The sequence below is a fragment of the Salmo trutta genome, chromosome 14 (genome assembly GCF_901001165.1).
Source record: "Salmo trutta chromosome 14, fSalTru1.1, whole genome shotgun sequence".
Taxonomy (NCBI): domain Eukaryota; kingdom Metazoa; phylum Chordata; class Actinopteri; order Salmoniformes; family Salmonidae; genus Salmo; species Salmo trutta.
In genome coordinates, this window is record NC_042970.1 from 35,796,141 (window position 1) to 35,816,391 (window position 20,251).

The 20,251-nt window shown below is 39.5% G+C and overlaps 1 protein-coding gene and 1 pseudogene across 3 annotated transcripts in view; one reads left to right on the plus strand and one right to left on the minus strand.

Annotated features, from left to right (window-relative positions):
• The window catches only part of LOC115207922 (RNA-binding motif, single-stranded-interacting protein 2), a 60,067-nt gene extending 54,033 nt beyond the window's left edge, over window positions 1-6,034 (plus strand). For all 3 annotated transcript variants that reach the window (XM_029775517.1, XM_029775516.1, XM_029775518.1), the window contains exons 11-14: window positions 246-356; window positions 648-725; window positions 1,138-1,225; window positions 1,694-6,034. In XM_029775517.1, coding sequence (XP_029631377.1) covers window positions 246-356; window positions 648-725; window positions 1,138-1,218 — 270 coding nt within the window. In that variant the 3' untranslated portion in view covers window positions 1,219-1,225; window positions 1,694-6,034. The remainder of the gene's footprint in view (window positions 1-245; window positions 357-647; window positions 726-1,137; window positions 1,226-1,693) is intronic.
• A 1,632-nt stretch (window positions 6,035-7,666) lies between these two features.
• Window positions 7,667-17,125, minus strand: LOC115207923 (protein lifeguard 2-like; annotated as a pseudogene).
• Window positions 17,126-20,251: the final 3,126 nt, after the last annotated feature.

Sequence of the window (20,251 nt, forward strand, 5' to 3'; positions counted from 1 at the left end):
CCACATCTGGTTAGCTTCAAGTTCTGCTCATCTATCTCTCTCGCTCTTATTCTCTTTGTCATTCTGTCTCTATTTATATTCCTCTGTATCTTCTCTTCCCCTCTCTCCCTCTATCTCTCTGTCACTCTCTATAATCATGTCTCTGATTTATTGGCTTACTGTCCTTCTCTTTTCTCTCTTCCTCTCTCCACATATCTCTCTCTCCACTCACCCTCTTTCTGTCCCTCCCTTTCACTCTCTCGCAGGGCACAGTCCTGACTCCAACCATGGACCATGCCATGTCTATCCAGCCCACCTCCATGATGGGCCCCATGACCCAGCAGCTCAGCCACCTATCCCTGGGCAGCACAGGCACGGTTAGTACCCTACAGATACCCACTCCGTCTCCCCCTCCACTCCCTTCAACACCCCACAGATACCCACTCTACCCCCTCTCCTTTGGTCCCTTAGTCTCATCTCAAGACTAAAATACATTGAACAAACCTGAATGGAGCTGAGGTGAATGGAGTTGTACTGAATTGCAGTTGAAAGTGAAAATAAATGCAGCTGCCTATGTCTCAGTTGCATGATGTTGTGAGGCCTGTTGACGTTGGATCTCTACACAGTAATAATGACTGATGGTTTCTTCTCTTCTCGTCCTGTCACAGTATATGCCTGCCAACACTATGCAGGGGACATACATCCCCCAGTACCAACCAGTGCCTCCCTCCAGTGTCCCTGTAGAGGTAAGACCCGAACCAACACCATAAGCATTAACTATGCAGAACTAATTAATGTGATACTTCAACATTTTGGCAATCTACTTTATCTACTTCCCCAGAGTCAGATGAACTTGTGGATACCATTTTTATGTCTCAGCGTGCAGTTAGCATTAGAGAAATTGCCAACTAGAGTTAGCACAATGACTGGAAGTCTATGGTAACTGATAGCATGCTAGTTGATATCATAGACTTCCATTCATTGCGCTAATGCTAGTTAGCATTGGCTCGCGAAACTAAACTACCTCTAACTTCCTTCATTCAGAAATCCTGAAGTATTCCTTTAAGGGGATGACAATAGGGTGTTTCTTTTACAAAAAGTTTTCAACTCAGGGACCTATTAATACTGTTCCACTCCATTTCCTTCCTTTTCTTGAAGGAGAACGGAGGACAACAGCAACAGGTTGCTATGGAGACACCTGCAGAACACACAAACTACTCCTACCAGCACACCAAGTGAAGCTAAGGTAGGATTATGTCAAACATCAACTCTATAAATAAAGTAGTCAAAAGTTTACTATTTGTTCCCATTTTTTTGGCGTACAATATAGCTCAGTATTTTAATTATTTACTTTATACAGTCGTTATTGATCATCTTTATCAAGGGTGTTAATATTTTCGTACCACACTGTATTTGCTAACTTAGTATCGGGGTACATTACTACTTATTTCTTGTTCCTACTAGCTCCATGTCAGAACATTGCATGTAGGAGCCAATTTGTTAGTTCACAAAAAAAACTAAAGCTTGTCAGATAATGACCACCTTAAAGAAAATAAAAACAATTCTGAGTAAATTTATTGATCATCATTCTGGAAATATACTGATTTACACAGATAAATAATGATACGGAAAGTATGTAGACTTATGAAATATTGTATGTTACATCTATTATGTAAAAGGTGTCGTGTGACAGAGGTAAGTGTGTGTGTTGCAGCTCGGGGTCAGGAGGCCATCTTGCTGACTGAACCACAGAGGGTTGGTTCTCTACAAGAAGATAACAGAGCTCAGTTAGCACCAGACTTGAACACCGTTGACAAAAGGAATACGTGTGTGCTTTGAAAAAGAAGTTGACATGCTTATTTTGTCTGGACTTTTCCTCTCTCTTCTTCAAGAGTCAATCAGCCAAAGGTGGGAGCCTTCTGCAATGGAAGCTTTGATCTCTTTTGATAATTGAAAAAATAAACAAAGTTGAACAAAGAAACAAATTTGGAAAGAGGGAAATGACACAGAACGTTATTTTTGTGCACATAAAATAACAAATTCTTATTTTAAAAAGCATTCTGGAGTTTCAGAGTGGTAAAAGGAAAATAATTACAACACAATGTGTCTTTTATTTTTTGGTAAAATATGCAAACTTTAATTTTTATTTTTTTTTATGTTATTTTTTGACATTCTATTCACAGCAGTTTGACAATATTTTGTACATAAAAAAATATACTAATACACATTTAGTTGGTTTAATGTTTTAGTGTAGGATACTTTTAAGTACGGAAAATGCTAAATAAACCGTTTAAAGCTACTTCTCCCTAAAACTAATCCAGTAAGGCAAAGTTCAGTTAACTCACTGGCAGATGGTAACAATTATTTATAGATGATTTAAAATGAAGTCAAACTTAAACCTTATAAAGCATTCACTCATAAACACTCAGAATTTGTTATGAGCAGAGGACAATCATGATCATTCTTATTTATATGTACATCATAGTTCTATTTTTAGATATTTAGTAATATTCAAACATGTCACTTGCTTTTGTGTAAATTTTATTTAATAAAATTCTTTATTTAACAAATCTGGTAAATGCCAAACACTGGCAATAAACATGATACCACTTAGAAAATAATTAATACGTGTTAAATAGGAGCTAAATTATTTAAAAAAGTAAGCACATTTGATATTGCTGTAAAACTTTCTTATGAGAAGAAAATTAACAATTGTTTTTTTTTAGGGTATCATGTAATATGATGCATCCAAATGTCACCTTCTGTCTCAAAAAACTTGAGACAAAATGAATAGTTATAATATTATTCAACATTTAATAAATGAATTACTATACTATACAATCTTATAAGGTAAAGTAATACCGTGCATAAAATGCAAACTCTTTTGACATTATTACTCACATTTATTCACTGACATTTTTATTGGATTCATAGATCGTATAATAAATATTGTACAAAATAATTATTTTACAAAATACTTGACTTGGTTTGTGCTTGAGTCCATGTCACACCAGTGTCCATAAGAAGTGGTTTTAAGCGGTTTTGTTCTGGTAGTTGTTCAGATGTCTATAGGGAATTTCACCTTCTGTACAAAGTAGACAGACAAATAAGTGGACATGCCTTAGTTTTGAGCAGTTGGGTTACTATGAAATATGTGTGCAAAATAGCTCAAACAAATCAATTAAAAAGCAAAGCAATGAGGGGAGAAGTAGGACTAAGAGTCCTTAAGAGTCCTTTGTTGTTGAGAAAGGGAGCTGCAAGTCTTTCTCAATGCTGCTGTTGTCTCCTGAGTTTTAATTCCTGACTGTCAATGAATTTGATAAAACAATTTGTAGAAAGAAGTAAAGTATGTTTTCTCTTTTTGGGCGTTCACGTGAACCCTTCTGAGCTGTCATGCCTTTTGGTTTCTTTCTTGTTGATTTTGTTGTTATAAAACGTGTTTTTGATGTATTTTATTTTCAAAAGAATTTAGATTTTAGCAGTAGGGAAAAAGTTTAGATTTTAGATTTTTTTTTATTTTATAAGAGATTCATAGGATTTTTTTATCGTGTTGAGTTTGTGCGTTTGCACATGGTCCATGCAAACTAAGAGATGATTTTATGTTTTTTATGTTTCTTCACGTTCATTTCCGTTCCAGAGCACTGTGTTGTTCAGTATGATATTGTTTCTCAGGCCTGTGTGAAATAGGCTTTAACTGAAACAGGTCCACGTCTATCCTAGAGACACTCAATGAAACTCAATGGCAACCTGGCCCTCCAGCTCAGATCAGTCCAGTGAAGATGTACATCTAGTCTAGTGGAAACACATTCTATTGTATCTATCAGAGAAAATGAGGCTGTGTTCCAGAAAACACCTAACATAATATGAAAGTGCTGGTAAAAAAGTGTCCTATAACAAACTGTTCCACAGAAGTTAACTAAACCTTGGATGAATTGTTTCTTGTTTCATCAAAGACAAAAATGCGTAAACTTGGCGGATTTCGTTAGAAATTCCGACCAAAGTATGTCTAAACCTTAACTGTAACCGGGCAGATTAGCCCTATTTAAGAAGGGGAAGCCTCTCTCCTCATTGAAGGCTATTCAGTTTCAGTTACAGTTGAGGGTATGGCAAAGAAAATACCATACAGATGCAATCAATATCAGATGTTATATTGACGTAATATTAAAAAGGGCTGAGTTTAACCATGCCTTGTTAAAATCTAGTGTTACCCTAGTAAACATTCTCCCATCTTGGGCTTTTGCCATTTTTCAGTATTAATGACATCATATATACTGTTTCATCTTCTTTGTCTATCTCTATACCTCGGTCCTCGCCCTACAAAACGTTGTTAATTATTATTTATGTCTGCAACACCAAAGATGATGAAGCCATCCACCTGTCAGCAAAGCTGTCTGTCAGAGTATCTGTCTTGGAGAACATGCCTCTCTCATCCATATTGGCATACAAAGCTAAAGTCATGCTATTGTAACATCTTGGCAAAGTGGCAGTTCCCTGGTAAGTGGTGAACAAGCAATATGTTTCCTTTAGGTTCTGAATGAATGTATTGCTGAATAGAGATCCATAGATGTGTGCTTCATTTATCGACATATGCTTGTTTCGGTTTGGTACATCCAGCTGAAGACCAGTATGTGGTACTGTATCTTTAACACAGAGAACAGGGCAATGTGTCTACTTAGCTTTTTAAGTGTTGATGATGAGAGCTCAGCATTTATCTATCTTTCTGTAAATATTAGGACTATTTTCTGCTCTTTTTTTTTTGGTTGAACTCAAGTCAAGACCATTGTTTGTTCCTGTTTCCACCTTTTGTTGATGTGAGTGTTTTGTTGATGTCTTGTGATCTGTCCAGATAATACAAAAGTGAATACTTACACGTTTTCAGATCCAGTGCACCTCATGAAGGAAAATGTCATGGTTTTATTTTCTATTGTAATAAACTGATAGTCCATGTATCAGCCATCACTTTAAATACAAAAAAATTTGGTTTTGAAACTATGAAATGACCAGTTGTTACACTGCAGTCTTGTTCATTGAATCAGATTTTCAGATTTGACAACTTGCTTATTGCTGTTTTTTGGGGGGGGGGGGAGCAAATCATTATATGACACTCAATTCCTTGTGAGAATGTAGTATTAGTCAGGTAATCCATTGTGTTATGATGAATGGTGTTAAAGGGATCCAAAATCTATTGTTTGTCAGTCGTCTTCAGACCTCAAAAGCGGAATAATGTCCATCTGTTCTGTGGATCTCAATTTCAATTTTGGAGTGAACTGTCACTTTAAGTTACAACTAACTACAAGTACCTGTAAATGATTGTCTGAGGGAGCACATTTGAGGCTATTGTATGTTTCCCTGGTGCGTACCTTTGACAGGTATCTTATAATACCAAGGAAAATGAGCAAAAACAAGATGCGAAGCAGAGGTTTCACTTGCACTTATTTTCAAACCATGCTTATGTAAAGTAAAACCCTAATACCTAGCATTATCCTGTCCTCGCTTGTTGTCCAGATCATGTAGCTTCAATGGCTTATTTCATAGTTTCAAAATGTTTTGCTGCTAAAACGGGATGTCCGAGCAGTGGACAGATGAGAACCACACTGGTTGTTTAAAAATGTCTTACTTTAACCTAGAATATCAATAGTAGATCAGATTAAAGTATAGTTAACATTCACAAATTATAAAATTACATTTGAGACACATTTTGTGAAAGTAGTACTCTTTCAGTCATTTTGTAATCTCTTGGGTAATTCGGCAAAAATCGGACATTTTGAACATACAACTGTCTCATCTCTCTCACTGCTTGTAAAACATTTCCTTATTTATACAAGAACTCATTTTGTACAGTTTATTAGAGGAGAGAGGTTTTGATATTTGGTTAGTTTGTTAGTTAGCTGGCTAGCCACTCGGTTACTTTCGTCTTCCTGTGCCAGAGTTGCTCAAGTCTCTGTAACCCTTGTTTTTTATTCCTAAAAAAATATAAAATGATTTCTTTGTTTTACTCTTAGAATTTTAATATGTCAATGTTCTTTTTTAATTAAAAAAAATGTTTTTTAATGGGTGTATCTGTGTTCCAAAAAGTTATTACCTAAATTCTTAGAATACAATTGAAAGAAAGACAAGTCAATTACATAACTTCTAAGTTTATTTGTGTTGAGCGAATCGTATTATGTTTGTTCAATATACATTTTTCAATGTGGCAACCAAAGTGATTGATATCCATCGAAAAGGTGTAAGCTCCTTTCTCTTTGGCTGATCATAGTAACTTCCAAACACAACTTTATTGACCAAGCCTTGACATTGTAATAATGATACTGCATTCAAAAGGCATTAACCTTACAGAGGAGTCACAATAGAACTTGCAACTGATAAACCAATTGTAGGATCTAACATGATCGTTCATTAAACTCCTTCCCTTTTGATTTGAAGTAATTCTGTATGTGTCTGAGTATCTAAATAGCTAAATGTGCATAAAAGCAATCCGTACAAGATACAGAGCCTTCATGCCCATATAGAAACTTCTCTAATCACATTGTAGTTTGGAAAATATTATCTTTCCATACCTGGAAGTTCCAGTATGTAGTTACAAGCTGGAACCTTAGCAATGTATTTGATCCAGATCAGAATCTGTAAAAATTTACAAAATAACTGACAAAATGAAATCTAGGAAACACATCTGAAGATACTCTATCATATCAAAACTATAGTTAAGACAATTAAACTCAACCCTGCTGAGTTCCAAAGATTTCCTGAATCAATATGATTGTTTAAGAAAACAGGAAAGAGGTATATTTACAGAAAGATAGCATGCTTTAAAGATACAGTATCAATGGTTACTTGTTTTTTTTCTTCTTTGAGCTGAGTTGATGACAGACAAGAGCCAGAAATCAGTTTCCCTGAAGACTAGAAAGAACAATAAGTTCAAGTATTATACTGTTTTAGTATTAGATCAGTGTCACCAACATTCTGGGACTCAAAATGTTAATGCTATTTATCGTTATGTACTTTTGTAACCATCATTTCCTAACACAGAGCAGAAGACAAACACACTACTTACTTACTGTAAGTGCCCTTTTAAGTAATGGCCAGGTTTGTTGTTTCCCAAAGCTGACCTACTCTCCAGCTGTTCTCCATAAATAAGGTGAGGTATGCAATCTCGGCACCCAGAACCAAATCTTGTGTGTTCGCTGGCCAGCTGCTCAATTTAAAGGTAAACAGCCTGTCAGGACAAGCGACTATGGTACTTGAGAAATATCCTATTTTTATCCTATCACAGAAGAGCCAGGGTTGTTTGAGAGGAAGACAGAAATGAAAGAAGCTCTTAAAGACGTCCTCCAGTTATTTTTTTACTTTAACTGTTGAAAAGCGATATCCCAAGTATAAATACAGTAAAGTACACACAATAAAGGGTAAAAAATATATATGTTTTGAGAAAAATAGTGTTTTTTAGACATAACTACACATTAAGGAGTAGGACATAACTGGACAACCTATTGAGATGTGCCTTTTGTTCAGTAAATCGGGTGTTAAATGAGGTGAAAAGGAGACTGGAGTGCCACTTTAAGTTCTAAGGTTGAGGGAGATTGGGCTGAGGGAGTGTAGCGAGCCAAAACACCCATGTGGTCCAAATGAGAAATAGACATCTAGTTTGATAGATGTTTTTGTTTCCCAACAGATTGAGAGACAGACGGGTAGACAGATTTATCAGTCGCGGCCCCCTCCAAAACACGACAGTAGGAAGCTGAACAGGTTTACTATGTCCAGGTAGAGGTTCAGGGTGGCAAAGACGTACTCCTCTGGACTCATAGTGTAGCACTTGTTGCCTATCAGCAGCTGGGTGTCAAACGCCAGGAACTAAGAGAGAAAGAGAGAGTGGAGGGGGGGGAGTTGAGTTCAAACCATTTCGCTACAGACTGTGACCCAATGATTAGGGCCAGGAATTTGTCTTGACCATGTGACCTTGACCATGAAAAAGTCTGGGCCTTCCCAATGATGAATGCGTGTTGAATATCTGCCACTCACCAGAGTGAAGAGGATGGCTCCTATCACAGCGTAGATGGCTTGTAACCAGGGCACCTGTGTCGGACAGTAAGAATTTTATCAAACAGTCCTAAGGACGATAGGCCACCAATTTAGGAAAGACACTGGCTTATAATCATCTCACAAGATTAAAGGGATACTTTGGGATTTTGGTAATGAAGCCCTTTATCTACTTCCCCAGAGTCAGATGAACTCATGAATACCATTTTATGTCTCTGTGTCCAGTATGCAGGAAGCTCACAAAATTACCTCTAACTTCCTGCATAATGGACGCAGAGACGTAAATATTATATCCATGAGTTTACCTGACTCTGGGAAATAACATAAAGGGATTATTTGTCAAAATCTCGAACTATCCCTTTAAAGGAATACCCAGGACTGATCATTATTGTACATGTTAGTCTCTACCCACCCAAATAGGGCAAGTGAGGGCCAAAAGCCTTACCGTCACTCTATATATAAACGCACTCAGTCCCTCACAACTATTCTTATCGCCTTCTGGAAAGGTATACATGCTCATTACACTATCATGTGACCTAATTGTCCTTATTTACAGTGTCAGTGGTTAATGGAAGCTAAGCAGGCAGACGTGCTACTTACATATCCGAAGGGGATGACGATGGAGAGTATGATGCAACAGAACAGCATGACCATGGTCAGGACAAACAGGACTCCCTGGTAGGAGGTGAAGTCAATCTACAGCAGGAAACAAGGGAGAGAGAATAGGGGTGTGCTGTTAAAATGCACACATGATCTATCTGATTGCAGCATATTCATTTTATCAAAAGAAAACAATTTAACATAAGTTTGCACTGATACATAGGGTTAGGAGTTTTTCCTGGTCAGGTCATGTGGTAAAGTAAAACTCCTGGCCCTAGTGATACATACTCATTTCATTCATGACTATTTATGTTATCGGTATGTTTTTGTTTCAATGAGTAGGAAGCTTGTGTGGTGATTGGGGTCATTTTTCTCACCTTGGTCTGGAAGCTGAAGATGGTGACAGACATACACACCAGAGCAGTGATGCCTAGACACAGGACCACTGACTTGGTGTTGTAGAAGCTGGAGAAACAGAGTTGGTTAATCCATCAACCATTCATCCTACCCATCCTGTGTAGATGTTGATAGATGTGTTAATTCATTCTTATCTTCATAAATAATTGATGTCAACATTTGAGCCCCCAACTAACTCGGTTGAATGCATTCAGTTGTGCAACTGACTGGGTATCAGTTTCCCTTTTCCTTTCCCCCCCACACACAATTAACACAAGTCATTTACCTGGACACAAAGCCCATCATGCAGGCCAGGCTGAGAGTCTGAGAGCAGACAGAACACAGACAGGTAGGGAGAGTATTGAGCACATGCTATTCTCTCTATTTGTTTAATATTTGTTACTCATCATACTCACAAAGAGAGCCAGCAGAACAAGGTTCCAGGGAAACTGTCTCCTATTATAGAGATACAGACAATTCAGGTTGGTGAATTCACTCTATAGTATTGCAAGTTATCATTTACAATGGACGATCACAACCATTATCTAGGAATAATGTTATAAATACCTTACTGTGTCATACACCTGCTTAATGTGTAATAAGTGTTGGTGTTCATGTGTATTAAAACTACATTCACTTTTTGATTTAGTGAATATTACATCTGTTTTTTGATATGACTGTCAAGATTTGATGTAAGTGCTGTGTACTACCCAGATTGTAATTTTCATAGGAGGGAAACTCTTACCTGATTTGTTCACCACAGCAGTTCAATGCGATGTAGGTGGCCAAGAACATCATGCTGTTGAAAAGCAAAAAGAAACCAGTTCATTATTAACACAATTACATAGCTAATCACCCCCTTCCCCATCGGCCCACCATTTGCGTGTTCATGCGCGCAGCCGGCATATGCACAAGTCTCCTAAACCTGAGAGGGTGTAAAAATGATGGAGGGTGTAGGGGCTAATTAGTAGTCTGGCCAACACCTAATTCGAAGTCCTCCTAACTTCAGAGGCTGGAAAGGCTGTTTTGATGTTGTTGCCGTGATGCGTCGATAACGAAGGGTGCTGTGCTTTTACTGGTTGGTGCTCCTCTGTGTCTGTCTCACTAAAATACCCACAGGCACTAGTGATGCTCGGGTTGACTCATAACAGGCAAGAAGCAGAGACGAAATAGGAAAGACAAAGCGAACTTTACCAGTGTCAACTAGACTGGAGAATTCAATCTATCGATTCATTACATTATTCTGGTGAGAAAGGGTTTCAACAAGTAATGCCAGAAGAGATCTATCTAATTATAGACACGTGGACTAACAAATAGCCTACCATATGTCAGAAATGATAAGCAGAAACATAGGCCTATCTAAAAAAGGCCTGTCAAAAAATAGTTCCGCATCTGACTGTACTGCGCATTTTTCTATATTTGCAGGTTAGGGTCAGGCCTCAGATTTTCACTTTATCACATATAGTCAGGCAGTTGCGGATGGGTTATTAGCAATTGCCGGCGGGTGTGGGTGAACAAACAGCTGACCTGCACATCACTAATATGCACAGCCACATAGCCCCAGCGCACTGCCCCCTTCCATTACAATGGCTGGATTTTCAAATCCAAACAACCAGAGGTCTCAACACCCGAGGAAAAATGTATATGTATTATATATTTGAGAGAACAAATCAATGTGCCGGCTCAATTTCTGAGCGAATACTGCATTTACGTAGGCCTCCTGTCCAGACCAGTGTGTGAGCTCTCCGGGTGCTATGAGTCACGTCAGCCAGGCTAATAGACCCTCAGATAGCACTTCAACCGACTTAGCTACACTAAAGATTGTCTATTATATTAACAAGATATTTGAGTGACCGCGCTAACAATGGAAATACATGTCCTCAAAGAAGGAATGCAGGCGGGACTCCGATATAAAGTAATTTTTGGGTAAGATCCGGAAATACCACGTGCGTCCACTTATATCAGTGCATTCTTAATAACCTAACCATTATGAAACTTATATTAGATCAAATAAGCCTCACGTAGCAAATTAGCAATTACATTTTTTGTTGACCAAATTCGGCACTCTCATTGACCTCCATAGAAAAACTCCTCACTTCGTGGGCTTATTTTCATGAACGGATTTTGGGTCGAGTAAAATGTCTCGCTTTGCCTCTTCCTATCTGGCTACGCTGAGCGAAGTGGTATCCCATAACGCAGCAATTTGTTTTTGAGTTTGCGCAATTTCACACAAAATAATGGAGGCTTGTATTTCTTTGTGTCTGATTTAGAATAATATGAAATACATCCTTAATTAAATACTGTTACTGAGGTTTATATCTTGTAACAGGAGGAATTTTCTAATTTGAAAGTCCTGCTAATTTTATTATTGATATGTCGAACATGAATTCCATCATTCAAGTCACGAGTGTGTCCCAAAGTTGATGGGTTTATTTGATCCCCTCACCAATCTTGAAGTCAACCTCAGAGTTTCGTCAGCAACACGTGACAACGGAGGGCCCTGCAAGCAAGTTGGTAGGGGTGAGGCGCTGGTCTGGGATTCACTGTCTAGGTGAGGAAAAGTCAGGACAATCAAGATGTTAGTTGTCACTTACTATGAACACATGTACAGGTGGGGGTGTGTCTGAATGTAGAACCTCACTGGTGCACTGTGGAGAAATGAGAGAGTGTTACACTATGTAGAGTGCACACACACTCATCTTCATCAAATGTATTGGATATTTATGTTTTGGATATATTTGCAATGTATTGAATATGATACATACCAGAATGTGAAGAGCGCAACAATGGCCACAGTCACTAAGAGTTGGATCATCAGGATGGCATAGACCTATAAGGATACAGAGAGGTGGAATTAGAGGGGACGGCCCAGATACACCCTCAAATACTATACTACATGCTAGATCATGCATGTAGCTCAGTTACATTAATATCATTATCTGGATCATATTCATTTGGCTTCACCGTGGCAAAACATTTTGCAACGGAAGACGAAAACAAGTGTTTCTTATTGGACGAGTGGTTCTTGTAAGTTCAGGTTGTCCCTCGCTGTTTTAGTACCTTTCTGATGAAGATCCTCCTGATGGCCTGGTCATCCCAAGAGAACTGGGTTTGCATCTCCTCATAATCTGACAGGGAGAGAAGACAGAGAGTTAAACATCTTGTTAAAACAGCAGATGTGTAAAGATTCAACACTGACATTTACATGTTACGTCATTTAGCAGACGCTCTTATCCAGAACGACTTACAGGAGCAATTACGGTTAAGTGCCTTGCTCAAGGGCACATTGACAGATTTTTCAACTAGTCAGCTCGAGGGTTCAAGCCAGCAATCTTTCGGTTACTGTCCCAATGCTCTTAACCGCTTGGCTACCTGCCACTCTGGTTACATCACACGCTAAAATGTTGGCGGCAGGTAGCCTGGCGGGTAGGAGCATTTGGCCAGTAAACGAAAGGTTGCTGGATCGAATCCCCAAGCTGACAAGTAAAAAAATCTGTAGTTTTTCCCCTGAGCAAGGCAATTAACCCACTGTTCCCCGGGCGCCAATGACATGGATATTGATTATGGCAGCCCCCCGCACCTCTCTGATTCAGAGGGGTTGGGTTAAATGCAGAAGACACATTTCAGTTGAATGCATTCAGTTGTACAACTGACTAGGTATCCCCCTTTGCTGCCCATTTGTATTTGTTCTATAGTAAGGTGGTTGGTGTGCGTCGGCTGAAGAAGACCACTGCATACTGTAGCCAGAAAGGTGTCCATTGATAGAAGGGGATATCCTGTGTAACTGACTAGTTGAGATACAAAGACGTTTTGTTATTACCTGCAGTAGCCTCTTCATAGCTGGGTGGGTGTTCTTTGCCTGTCCTTGGAGCCAGCTGTGGATATGGTGAGATACACAAATGGTCAGAGATACCAGTCTTTATACAGTGAGCCCAAAAGTATTGTGACAAGGACAATGTTGCTGTTGTTTTGGCTCTGTACTCCAGCACTTTGGATTCGAAATGATATGCACAAATATAATACCCCACAAAAAATGCTAGCCTCCCCTGTTATTGCAAGGGTGAGAGGTCAGCATGTCTTGGGGGTATGATATTTGTGCATCTGTAACTTTGTCACTCATCATTATTCAAGATTCATTCAGGATTATCTGTAATCATGTTGGCATCCACATTCATGTAGAAGTGTTTAGAAACATATTCTATTATTATTTACAATAAAAGTGACTCCACAAGCTTGATGTAATCATTGCGTACTATGAATATGGGACCAAATACTTAACTTTTTACTACTTTAATACACATATAAGTGAATTTGTCCCAATACTTTTGGTCCCCTAAAATGGGGGACTATATACAAGAAGTGCTGTAATTTCTAAATGGTTCATCTGGTATGGATGAAAATACCCTCAAATTAAAGCTCATAGTCATTGTATCATTTAAAGTACAGAGCCAAAAGAACAACAACATTTACCCTGTCCCAATACTTTTGGAGCTCACTGTATGTAGAATCAAACTGAAATACACTTTTAATAAACACTTCACTCGTACAGGGCCGGCTCGCCCTGTTCACGGATCACGCGTCACGTGTAGGGCCCCTGACTTAATAAAATAATATATAATAATTATGGAAGACACTCTTAGGCTATGGATGGATGAAAGTCTGAATAGTAGAATACACAAATCAAAAATTCTATAATTGGTAGTGCATATGCAGTTTTCCTCTTGTTATGTCAGTCACTGCGTGACAACTGTCAGGTTTTCATTGACCCAGGTTTACTTGACAAAAGCAATGTCGCAAAAGAAAATCTAATATAAGAGACATTTTCTAAAGATCGACAACATTTTTATCTATTCACAGGAGGGGATTTTTATTTTGTCTGACTTTCTTTATTGCGACAAATGATGATGGAAACTGTTTTTTTTTAAATAAATGATGGTTGCTGAATAATTTTGAAGGTACGCAGGGCATGTGATGTCATCGCGTCACAATAAAGCTCCGCTCCATAATTCATTCTAATTGCCTACTGCTCACATAATATTTTTTTTCAACTACAACAATTAAGTTTCTTTGCAGGACAAGGATTGTCCAGACTTTCAAGAACGCCTGAATTGCTTTGCCTTGCTTTTCTGATTGCTTTCTCAACATACCTGAGACATGTAATAGATAGGTGGGAGGGCATACAAGCTGTCACCAATTTATTTATGCACAATTTACTTAAATGGGTAATGGAAACACTGTAGGTTTTTGCAAAAACTAATTTTTTTTATGTGTGACGTCATTACAATCGTGGCCAAAAGTATTGAGACTGACACAAATATTAATTTCCAAAAAGTTTGCTGCTTCAGTGTCTTTAGATATTTTTGCCAGATGTTACTGTGGAATACTGAAGTATAATTACAAGCATTTCATAAGTGTCAAAGGCTTTTATTGACAATTACATGAAGTTAATGTAAAGAGTCAATATTTGCAGTGTTGACCCTTCTTTTTCAAAACCTCTGCAATCCGCCCTGGCATGCTGTCAATTAACTTCTGGGCCACATCCTGACTGATGGCAGCCCATTCTTGCATAATCAATGCTTGGAGTTTGTCAGAATTTGTGGGTTTTTGTTTGTCCACCTGCCTCTTGAGGATTGACCACAAGTTCTCAATGGGATTAAGGTCTGGGGAGTTTTCTGGCCATGGACCCAAAATATTGATGTTTTGTTCCCCGAGCCACTTAGTTATCACTTTTGCCTTATGGCAAGGTGCTCCATCATGCTGGAAAAGGCCTTGTTTGTCACCAAACTGTTCCTGGATGGTTGGGAGAAGTTGCTCTCGGATGATGTGTTGGTACCATTCTTTATTCATGGTTGTGTTCTTAGGCAAAATTGTGAGTGAGCCCACTCCCTTGGCTGAGAAGCAACCCCACAAATGAATGGTCTCAGGATGCTTTACTATTGGCATGACACAGGACTGATGGTAGTGCTCACCTTGTCTTCTCCGGACAAGCTTTTTTCTGGATGCCCCAAACAATCGGAAAAGGAGAGAAAATGACTTTACCCCAGTCCTCAGCAGTCCAATCCCTGTACCTTTTGCAGAATATCAGTCTGTCCCTGATGTTTTTCCTGGAGAGAAGTGGCTTCTTTGCTGCCCTTCTTGACACCAGGCCATCCTCCAAAAGTCTTCGCCTCACTGTGCGTGCAGATGCACTCACACCTGCCTGCTGCCATTCCTGAGCAAGCTCTGTACTGGTGGTGCCCTGATACCGCAGCTGAATCAACTTTAGGAGACGGACCTGGCGCTTGCTGGACTTTCTTGGGCGCCCTGAAGCCTTCTTCACAACAACTGAACTGCTCTCCTTGAAGTTCTTGATGATCCGATAAATGGTTGATTTAGGTGCAATCTTACTGGCAGCAATATCCTTGCCTGTGAAGCCTTTTTTTGTGCAAAGCAATGATGACGGCACGTGTTTCCAAGCACCACCCTCCTTTTGAAGGTTATTCAAACTCAATCAGCATGACAGAGTGATCTCCAGCCTTGTCCTCGTCAACACTCACACCTGTGTTAACGAGAGAATCACTGACATGATGTCAGCTGGTCCTTTTGTGGCAGGGCTGAAATGCAGTGGAAATGTTTTTTGGTGATTCAGTTCATTTGCATGGCAAAAAGGGACTTTGCAATTAATTGCAATTCATCTGATCACTCTTCACAACATTCTGGAGTATATGCAAATTGCCATCATACAAACTGAGGTAGCAGACTTTGTGAAAATTTATATTTGTGTCATTCTCAAAACTTTTGGCCAGGACTGAACATCCAGCCGTTTTTATTGACACGAGATAGTTAAATGGAAACGCACCGTAGCAGGCAATTGTTACATCAATTTTCTATGCAAACTTTCTAAACATTGACAAAAAATCTCGGGACAAGTTCATGGAAACATACGTAGCTATAGCCATGAAGCATGGCTTGAAACTAACTAATGTTCTATCGACTCATGTTTAAGGTCGTGAGGTGGGAGGGGCCCCCAACCAAATCTCGCTAGGGGCCCCCAAAAGGCTAGAGCCGGCTCTGCTCTCTTATAACATAAAACTTACTTCATCCAACTCAACTTCTTTCAACTCAACTTCCTTTTGCTGCTATAAGACAAAATGGGCAAGTGAAGGATAACATGTGAAGGATAAACAATTTATAAACTTGCTATAATGTATTCTATACATGATTCTATTCATGCATTCAACTCCTTGCGATCCACTGATAATCCAGATAGGCTACATGTAGAGGCCTGTATCAGTGTAAACAAGCCTCCATGTTTCATCAGTGTTTAGGATAGGATAAGGATTAGGATACTTTCAGTAGGCAGCCATCTTAGTTTGGCCGACATATAGGGCGCGTTCCTCTGCCCAGGCGTTGTTGACGCATGCCAGATCTTACAACGCCTGGATAGGTATTTTACATATCAGCTAACCACATCATAGGTTATAGCAATCTTGTGCCCGACGGCACAGTCGATGACGTGGCACGCAACTATTGGTTGATGCATGCAACGTCTGAGCAGGGGAACACGACCAGAGACTTGTTTACAGTGAATGAGCGTAGCATTTGAGAAATAGAGAAATATTTGTCTGTCTCTCTTTCTCTCGTTTTTAGACTATAGTCTATGATGATATTCTATAGTATATCAGAGAGAAAACCACATATAATGTCTGGAATTGGAAATTCAGAACAACAACCAATTTCTGTTCACATCAGCTTTGAAATAGTAATTTGATAAGAGAGAGAAATCTTTACCTTTCCCTTAGTCATATTTGTGTCTTTTTGGCACCCTGTAGTGTTGAATTTCTGCTGTTTATGGTGTTGTTATCCTTGTTCTTATGGTGTTAATGGCTTGTCAACCTCAGTAGTAGATTTCCTTCTATATTATAAAGCTTATTGTCTCTTCTTTTTATTTTTGTATCCCTTATGTCTTTTCTCTGTCCTTTTCTTTCAGCCGTGGTACAGTAGAAGAGAGATTGAACTTGTTCTTACAGTGGCTGTGCTGAATCTGTGGTCACTGTGCGGATTACACCATCAAAGCTCTATATAGAGCACCATTAGGAGGTTAATCCCTCTCCAACCCTGATCCCATTTACCCCCCTATCTCTGCTGTAATGAGGCCGTTCTCGCAACATCCAGGTAAGGCTTCAGCATTGGGACATGCAGGAATGTACCACTGCCTCAACCAAAGAAGGGGTGGTTGATCTGTTTGTAGTAACACTGACATACACGTTTCCCGAAGGGCTTCGGAGCAATTAGGAGGCCCAAACCAATACACTGAATGATCAGCTGATGATCCAGGCAGGGGGAACTGGGTTGCATATCTGAATTACATGTCCTTTACAGTATATAACATACTGACCCCCATAGTAGAATTACAGTAGTAGGAAATGGAGCTCTGCCAGTCAAAACACATCATCCAAATCTATTTTCATAATACATTTTATAAACCTTTTATAATATAATCAATAATATCCACCTCTCTCTGTCTCTCTCTGTCTGACTCTCCCTCTCCCCATACCTCCCTCCCTCTATCAAGACCAGCAGTCCACCACCAATTTCACGATTCCGTGAATAGAGCTGAACATTCTAAACATAATTTCTTAGAACTTCTTTTACAATCAAGCATGTATTTTTTTTATATACAGTGCCTTCGGAAAGTATTCAGACCCCTTGACTTTTTCCACATTTTGTTACGTTACAGCCTTATTCTAAAATGGATTAAAAAAAACCATTTAAATCCTCAGAAATCTATAAGTATTCAGACCCTAAACTCAAGCGCATCCTGTTTCCATTGATCATCCTTGAGATGTTTCTACAACTTGATTGGAGTCCACTTCTGGTAAATTCAATTGATTGGGCATGATCTGTAAAGGCACAGACCTGTCTATATGAGATCCCACAGTTGACAGTGCATGTCAGAGCAAATACCAAGCCATGATGTAGAAGGAATTGTCTGTAGCGCGCCGAGACAGGATTGTGTTGAGGCACAGATCTGGGGAAGGGTACCAAAATATTTCTGCAGCATTGAAGGTACCTAAGAACACAGTGGCCTCCATCATTCTTCAATGGAAGAAGTTTGGAACCACCAAGACTTTTCCTAGAGCTGGCCGCTCGGCCAAACGCAATCGGGGGAGAAGGGCCTTGGTCAGGGAGGTGACCAAGAACCCAATGGTCACTCTGACAGAGCTCTGGAGTTCCTCTGTGGTGATGGGAGAATCTTCCAGAAGGAAAACCATCTCTGCAACACTCCACCAATCAGGCCTTTATGGTAGAGTGGCCAGACAGAAGCCACTCCTCAGTAAAAGGAACATGACAGCCCTCTTGGAGTTTGCCAAAAGGCATCTAAAGACTCTCAGACCATGAGAAATAAGATTCTCTGGTCTGACGAAACCAAGATTGAACTCTTTGGCCTGAATGCCAAGCGTCACGTCTGGAGGAAACCTGGCACCATCCCTACGATGAAGCATGGTGGTGGAATCATCATGCTGTAGGGTTGTTTTTCAGCGGCAGGGACTGGGAGACTAGTCAGGATTGAGGCAAAGATAAACGGAGATCCTTGATGAAAACCAGTTCACGTGCGCTCAGGACCTCAGACTGGGGCGAAGGTTCACCTTCCAACATGACAACAACCCTAAGCACACAGCCAAGACAATGCAAGAGTAGCTTCAGGACAAGTCTCTGAATGTCCTTGAGTGACCCAGCCAGAGCCCGGACTTGAACCTGATCGAACATCTCTGGAAAGACCTGAACAGTGCTGTGCTGCAACGCTCCCCATGCAACCTGACAGAGCTTGAGAGGATCTGCAGAGAAGAATGGGAGAAACTCCCCAAATACATGTGTGCCAAGCTAGTAGGGTCATACCAAGAAGATTCAAGGCTGTAATTGCTGCCAACGGTGCTTCAACAAAGTACTGAGTAAAGGGTCTGAATACTTATGTAAATGTGATATTTCTATTTTTTTAAGTTTTATAAATGAGTAAACATTTCTAAAAACCTGTTTTTGCTTTTTCATTATGGGGTATTGTGTGTAGATTGATGAGGGAAAAAAAATATTTAATCAATTTTAGAATAAGGCTGTAACCTAAAAAATATGGGAAAAATCAAGGGGTCTGAATACTTTCCGAAGGCACTGTATATATAACCCGTTAAATGGATAACAAAAACACAGCTCGTGAAACAGTGACATCATGCCTTTGTGTAAGACTAGTTTAGTAACAGCCAGGTGGATTAATAAAATAAAGGTTAGGTACATTATGGACCTGAGATGACCCACACATAAAATCAGAATGGGATCCCCCTACAACAACCTTTGATCTGGTGCTGGAACATTAATTTCTACAGAATTTTAAAACCACTTATCTAACCTCTGGTGTCTCTATTCCAATTCCATCGTACAGTGTCGAGATGGAAAACATCAACCAACAATAATATGGTTGTTGTGAATAATCCCACTCTGCTCTCCTGGTTTCTCTGAATGCTAGTTGCTCCGGTATGACATAGCTTGACTGAAACTAGGAAAGCAGACAAGGTTTTCCCTTTCTCACAGTTATGTCTGTGTCTGGTTGTCTTTCCTAGTCTTTGGTTGCCATCACTGTGCTTTATTACTTTGGCAATCATAAGATCTATTTAACTAGCCTCTAGAAACCCCTTCCACTCCCCTCCTACTAAGTGTTTTGGGCACCGCCTAGAGTTTTTAGACAGTACACTTCCAATGCCTAGAGGGCAGCAGAAACTAGGTTGTGTTCTGAGAGTGTCGGTAGCCGGCTTGATATGATCCCTGATTGGTCACAGTTGTGCGTGTCGGCAGGGGATTGCAGAGTGAGAGGTGGCCTCTGAGCCTTCCCACATTTGTTTGATATCTTGTAATGGCATGTCTGTTTAAAAAAAAATGTATATGATTGTTTTGGTCACCAACAATTGAACATCTATGAACTGCTTGGGCTGGTTGACTAGAGTCAGGAGACCAGATTTTTGGTATTCTTTACTGGACGTTACAGGTTTGCCTATACGAAACGTTGCCCTAGATTTTTCAACTAACCTGGTATTGGTGATACTATCTTCGTTCTGTATTCGGCCAAACATGTATCTTCAAAAATGTCCGTGTCCAGTTGCAGGTGTTTTATTTGATGATTTTTTATAATGCTTCCTTATTAAAATAAAGAAATATTTTGCTCCATGAAGTAGTCAAACAATGAGCACGCCACCGATCTGGTCTATTTCAAATG